This window comes from Alosa alosa, chromosome 1, assembly GCF_017589495.1.
Source record: "Alosa alosa isolate M-15738 ecotype Scorff River chromosome 1, AALO_Geno_1.1, whole genome shotgun sequence".
Classification (NCBI taxonomy): domain Eukaryota; kingdom Metazoa; phylum Chordata; class Actinopteri; order Clupeiformes; family Clupeidae; genus Alosa; species Alosa alosa.
In genome coordinates this window covers 36,827,327-36,833,499 of record NC_063189.1, presented here as the reverse complement: position 1 = coordinate 36,833,499, position 6,173 = coordinate 36,827,327, and the positions used below count along the sequence as shown (strand labels likewise).

General features: G+C 54.0%; 1 protein-coding gene across 1 annotated transcript in view; it reads right to left on the bottom strand.

Moving 5' to 3' along the window:
• Positions 1 to 222: 222 nt before the first annotated feature.
• The window catches only part of stox2a (storkhead box 2a), a 45,099-nt gene continuing 39,148 nt past the window's right edge, over positions 223 to 6,173 (bottom strand). The window contains 3 exon segments of the mRNA XM_048246877.1: positions 223 to 429; positions 2,975 to 4,460; positions 4,463 to 5,731. Of these exon segments, the coding sequence (XP_048102834.1) occupies positions 228 to 429; positions 2,975 to 4,460; positions 4,463 to 5,731 (2,957 nt within the window). The 3' untranslated portion in view covers positions 223 to 227.

The window sequence follows — 6,173 nt, the reverse complement described above, 5'->3', positions numbered from 1 at the left end:
CAGTGTACTGTGGGAACAGTCTGTGGAAGCCATGCCTGTGGGTTTAACAGTCCCAAGTGTAGTTGGAGTGTCGCCGCTGGGTGATTGCACACCCCCTGTCTGTCCGTGCCTATGTCCATTGCACCCCATGTCCACTGGCCCGTAAGCCTCCCTCCACCACCCAGCCCCCACTTCTCCTCCTCTCCATCCTGCCCTCCCTATCCTCTCTTCTCTCCAGTCACTAATGGTCAGACACTAGTGATGGAGGCCAAGCAGTTGGGGGACTTCTGCAGTTTCTCGGGCTGGGTGGTGGGTGGCTCGGGGATGCTGCGGAACCCGAAAGGTGGCCCGATGCTGGTGGTGCCCATGTGGCCGGGACTCAGGGCCGGGTTCTGCCGTCGGTTACTCTCCACTATGCTGGAGGTGTTGGAGGCCAGGCTCTCACGCGTACTGCAGGAGACATGTGGAGGGGTGACCAGAAGAGGGCGGAGAGAGGAGGAGAGGGGGTGTATGGGACAACCAGGGAGAAAGGGAGTGAGTAGGGGAGCAAAGAGAGTGATGAAGACAGGAAGTGGGAGAGACAGAAGAGTGGGAGGGCAGTCAGGTAAGTATGGATGAGGGAGTTCAGGTAAGTATGGATGAGGGAGTTCAGGTAAGTATGGATGAGGGAGTTGGGGAGGAAAAGCAAATGGATGCAATAACAGAGATGTGAGGGAAAGGCAGAAAGAGAAGAAATTAGAACACAGAAAAACAGAGAAAGAACATCAGCTGTAGTTTTCATGTCATTTGGGGCAAGAGCACTAGTGTGTGATGTATCCCTCATGCAGTACACATTATGCTCCACACTAAGTGCACCATCCTCTTTCTCCTGAGAAAATGAGTGGGCACAAGGAAGACAAAGATCTACAATTAAAGATTAAAATACCCCTAAACACATGTGTTCCCTCTGAAAAAAAAACAAAACCTACAATGCCCAAACACATTACACACACACACACACACACACACACACACACACACACACACACCGATAGGTGCAGTGGTGGGATGAACGGTCTAGCCCAATCACGTTGCCATTTCTGATAGAGTAAATGATTGTGGAATGTCCACTGAATTGGAGGACTCTCCTACCCACACACACACACACATACACACACACACATACACTACTCTAGGTAATTGCATCACTGAGTCTCTAAAATAAATCAGGGCCCAATGATAGAGGGGCCCGAGCTATAGTGGTACTTTTCCAGAGGCTGCAGTATGACATCATCACTAATGTGATGAGTCACACAGGAAATAATGAATGATTGTGTGCGTGTGTGTTTGTATGTGTGTGTAAGTGCGTAGGTTGTGAGGGGGTCTAAAATTAGAGAACAGCAATGGCCCTTCTCGTAAGCTATTTAGGTCTATTAATTCATACACACAGACCAGACACAAGCTGTGAGATACCAGAGCTGACGAAGCTGAGACACACTGGGCCACTGCAGAGCTGGGTGGCACACACACACACAGACAATATCGCAGACACACATGCCTACACACACACACACACACACACACACAGAGACAATATCGCAGACACACACGCACACACACACCCGCCCATACACACACACACACAGAGAGACAATATCGCAGACACACACGCACACACACACACCATGTGATGCTCAGGGAGGGAGTAACACCCTGCACATTACTGATACAATCCTCCCAACAGGACCTGGCTCATTACAGAACAAAAGGATGTGTCCACTGCGCTAGACTCCAAACTTACTGGCTCCACTCACTGAAATGTTACACTTCACATACACATACACATAATATAATGTATGATATATAGCACATGATACATCTAAGTGAAAGACACAATGAAGGATAAATCCTAATGTTTGTTGTTGAACACACAATGTAGATAATAGAAGACATACAGTAGACATAAATCATAAGTGATAGAAATGGCCACTATTTCAAAACAATAAAGTTTAATAGAAAAACTACAAATAAGTACATCAGTGGAAATACATTGGGTGCATCAAATCAGTTCACAATGATGTCCACGTACACATGAACACTATTTCATACATACAGACACAGACACACCCACCTGCACACACACACACACACACACAGAGAAAACAAAGGATGGCCACAAAAGAACAGACAGGCACATCCTTGAAAATGCTTCCCATCACTCATGCAAACACAAACACACACATGCACATGATAATGTCTTTGGCTGATATGGAAGAATCTGCAGTCGCTGTGGGCCTCCTCTGCTCTCTTTACCTGGGAGTGAGTCACAGCGAGCCAGCAGACTATTTTTAGCAGCTGTGTCACTCTTCACCCTCTTGCTCATCAGGAGCAACACTACAACACACACACGCTCACACACACACACACACCACACACACACACACACACACACACACACACACACACTGCCTGGGGAAGCCCACTCCTGTGTCTCCCAGTTCACAATACTGTCATTGTGAGAGAGGAGATTCCACCTGGCTGAGCTGAGAACGCAGCAGCTCAGCTAGATAAGGGTTAGGGATCTTAGCAGCTCACACTTGGCCAGCAACATTTCCGCATCCCATGTTTTCTGATAATCTGTCTAAATAACCTTCAGCGGTGGGCTCTTAATGCCTGAGCCGATTTATAACTACTATCAAAGTAGCAGGAAGGATAAAGGTATGCAGCTATCCCACTCCAGTTGTTTCACCTATCCTTTCTTACGGAAATCTTACTATCACTGCACCAAGCTACTCCTGATGCTCGTTTATTCAGTGGATGGTTACTATAAAGGCCCTCCTTTCCCATAGCCGCCCTAACGGTCTTAAGGACCGAAAGAATCAGGGACGTCGAAAATTTTTAAAAAATCATGGGGGGTTGAAAGCATCATAGACAGCCCACTACACAGACAACAGTCCGGTCTGTTGAAGAAAATACGGAGAGAAGACCAGTCGATCTGCCGCTGGCCTCTGCTTACCGTGGAGAGTTAAAGCCGCTGTCGACCGTCACGCTGCTGCTATCCATGCTGTCGAGCCGAGCCGAGTGGGCCGACTTCTGGCTACTGTTGTTCTCCGTCTCCTTGGGGCTGAGAAGGGTCAGGTTGGTCTCGAACTTCCGCTGCAGGTCGCGCTCCTTCTCCCTCTCGAGCAGCCACTGCATGGTGCCTCCGCCGCCTGGACCGCCGCACACCCCTCCGCCTCCCCCTGTACTACCCACCGGCCCGCTCTCGACCCGGCCTTTCCCGTCGGCTGAGCCCGTGTCCTTGCGCGAGGGGTCCTCCGCGTCGTCCTCCTCCTCGTCGTCAGAGACGTTGTAATAGTCAAAGCCGGCCTCCGAGGCGGAGGGCACCGCCGTCTGGTCGGAGCCGGGTGGCACGGGTACAGAGGCGGGCGAGGGTGCAGAGTTGGGGGGCAGCGACTGCAGTGACTGGGGGCCAGAATCCAGGCTGTCCAGCACCTCGGCCGACTTGGAGTGGGGCGCCTTCCGCAGCGTGCCCGACTTGGAGTAACATCCACCAATGGTGCTGCTGCCATCCGAGTACCCCACGCTAAGCAAGTTGTGCGGGGGCTTGAACAAAGTGTCTTTGCTGAAGATCTCCTTCCGCTTGTCGACTAGGCTGCTGCTCAGGCTCCCCGAGCCGCTTCCGCTGCCCCCTCCTCCCCCTCCTCCTCCTCCCCCACCTCCTCCGCCAGCACCTCCCCCTGGGTCGGCGTTGTGTTGGTGCGGTATCAAACGTCCGTTGGGCAAGGGTTCTGGGGTCTGGCTGGGCGTGGGCTTGCCCGAGCCGCCATGTCCCTTGGAGGACGAGTCCTCCTTGTACTCGAGCGAGTGGGGCGACGTGAGGTGCGGCGTCTGCCTGTCAGCCGGCGAGCCTTTCCTGATCCCATCCGACGAGGTCAGCGTGTCGTGGTCGGCCTTGCTCAGGGGCGACGGCGCCGTCAGGATGGTTTCATTGGACGTGTTGCACTGGAAGTAGTCGTCGGTCAGCGGCTTGGGTGACAGGGCCTTCAGCTCGCTGTAGGCGGGCAGGCTGTCGCGGCTCTTGTTCCTTTCCAGCGGGCTGCAGAGCCGCGACTCGTCCAGGCCGCCTTTGCCCACGTCCGGCACGCACACCTCCGAGCTGAACTTGGCAGCCGAGAACATGATGCGTGAGTAGTGCGGTCCCTGTTGCGACGATGCCCGCAGCGTGCCGTCGTCCGTGTAGTAACGGCTGCGGTCATCGGGACTGCGGTCGTAGTCCTCTGGGGTGCCCAGTGAGGACGGAGCCCCTCCCAGTGGCCCTTTGGAGTTGTCCATCGAGCGTGAGCGCTCCTTGGCCTTGTCCGGCCGCTCGTTGCGCGACTTCCGGTCCTGCGTGTGGCTGTGGCTGCGGTGCACGCGGGAGTGCGATGTGCCACGCGACGGCTCAGGGAAGGGCATCTCTGTCGCCCGGCAGCCCAGCTCACCCGACGTCCCACTTTCGAGGCGTGGCGAAGATCGACTTCGGCGATGTTGGGGTTGCTGTGCACCAGGTAGGCTCCGCCAGCGCGGCTGCGCTCCACCGTGTACATGCCCTCGCGCGGCGAGCGCACCAGCGAGTGGCTGAAGAAGCGGTAGTCGCGGTCGGCGTTCACTGCCGCCACCAGGTCCAGGTGCGAGCTCTCGGACGGGTCGCCGCGCGACGCCCGCGTCTTACTGTGCGAGCGCGATTTGCCGTGGGGCGCGCGCCGGTGTCCGCGGCTGCGCCGGCTGCGTGCGCTGTGCTGCGCCGACGAGCCCGCCTTGCTCCGCTGCGCCCGCTCCTCCTCCAGGCGCTTCATGACGGCCGTGTGCCGGGCCACGTTCTCCACCGTCAGGTCCGGGTTGATGCGGCGGATGATCTCCATCTCCACCTCGCGGGGGATGGCGGCGCCGGCCGGGGTGTCCTCGTCTCGCAGCGGCCACTCCTCGGGCGGGAACTGGGCGGAAAAGGTGGCCAGGTGCTTGGTCTTGTCCTTCTTGAAGCTCAGGCGGAACAGCTTCAGCCCGAACTTCTTGGACTGCTTCTCGCTAGTGCCCCCTCCTCCACCTCCGCCGCCTCCACTCCCTTCCTTCTTCTTAGTAAGCGTGTCCGTCTTGTAGGAGAAGGCAGCTGTGCTCTTGGTCTTGTCGGTGGGCTCGGGCGGGAGTAGGTGCTGGGCTTGGGGAGGAGGGGGCGGTGGCTGGGGGTAGGACGGCGGATCTCCCTTAGGCTCCTTGGATGACTTTCTCGGCAGCGTGGACGTGTGGTGACCCGCAAGCTCGTCCCGGTTGTACGTGTTGTACGGCTCGCAGTGATTCTTGTGGTGCGGCTCACGGGGGCGCTCACGCTCACGTTCACGTTCACGGTCACGATCGCGTTCCCGTTCCCGCACACAGCCCGACGTCGATGGAGTAATCGTCCCAGACTGCGGAGATGTACACTGCTGCACTGAAGACGGCTGCTGCTGCTGCTGCTGCTGCTGTTGTTGTTGTTGTTGCTGCTGCTGCTGCTGTTGTTGTTGTTGTTGTTGTTGTTGTTGTTGTTGTTGTTGTTGTTGCTGTTGTTGTTGCTGGCGCTCAGATATCCGCTCGTCCAGGTGGTACCACTTGCTGTTGGTGCGGATGAGGGAGGGCGTGATGAAGTAGGTCTGCGGTGTGACGATGAAGTAGCCCTCCGGTGTGGGATAGATCTTCCTCTCCCGCACCAACATGTTCAGAGTATGCCTCAAAATCTCCGGGCTAGGCGTCGGTACCCCTAAGGTGAGACACAAAAAGACATATGTCAGAGCGGGCTGGCTGTCATTACAAATGAACAATATTTATTCATCATATTTGGGACTGTTATATCATGCGTAAAGAAAGTAATTCTTGTATTTATTGAGCGAATCATCTTATCATCTTATATTTTTTATTAATTTTATTAATGGAACAGTGAGCTGATAAAACATCTAATTCTCTCAGTCCTCATGTCACATGTGTCATTACTCATACATTATTTATATCCCTTGTGTATTCAAATCATTTAATTAATGAGGAAGTTGTTTGTTGTTACAAGGAATAAGTAGACAGTCTTAGTAAAGTGAAAATTAATTTAATAAATTGAATAAATTAATTAGTGTTACTGGACCTCCTATCAAAAAAGTGCTAAAAATCACTATTTAATCTAGTTGGAAATGAGATTCCATTACACTTGTAAT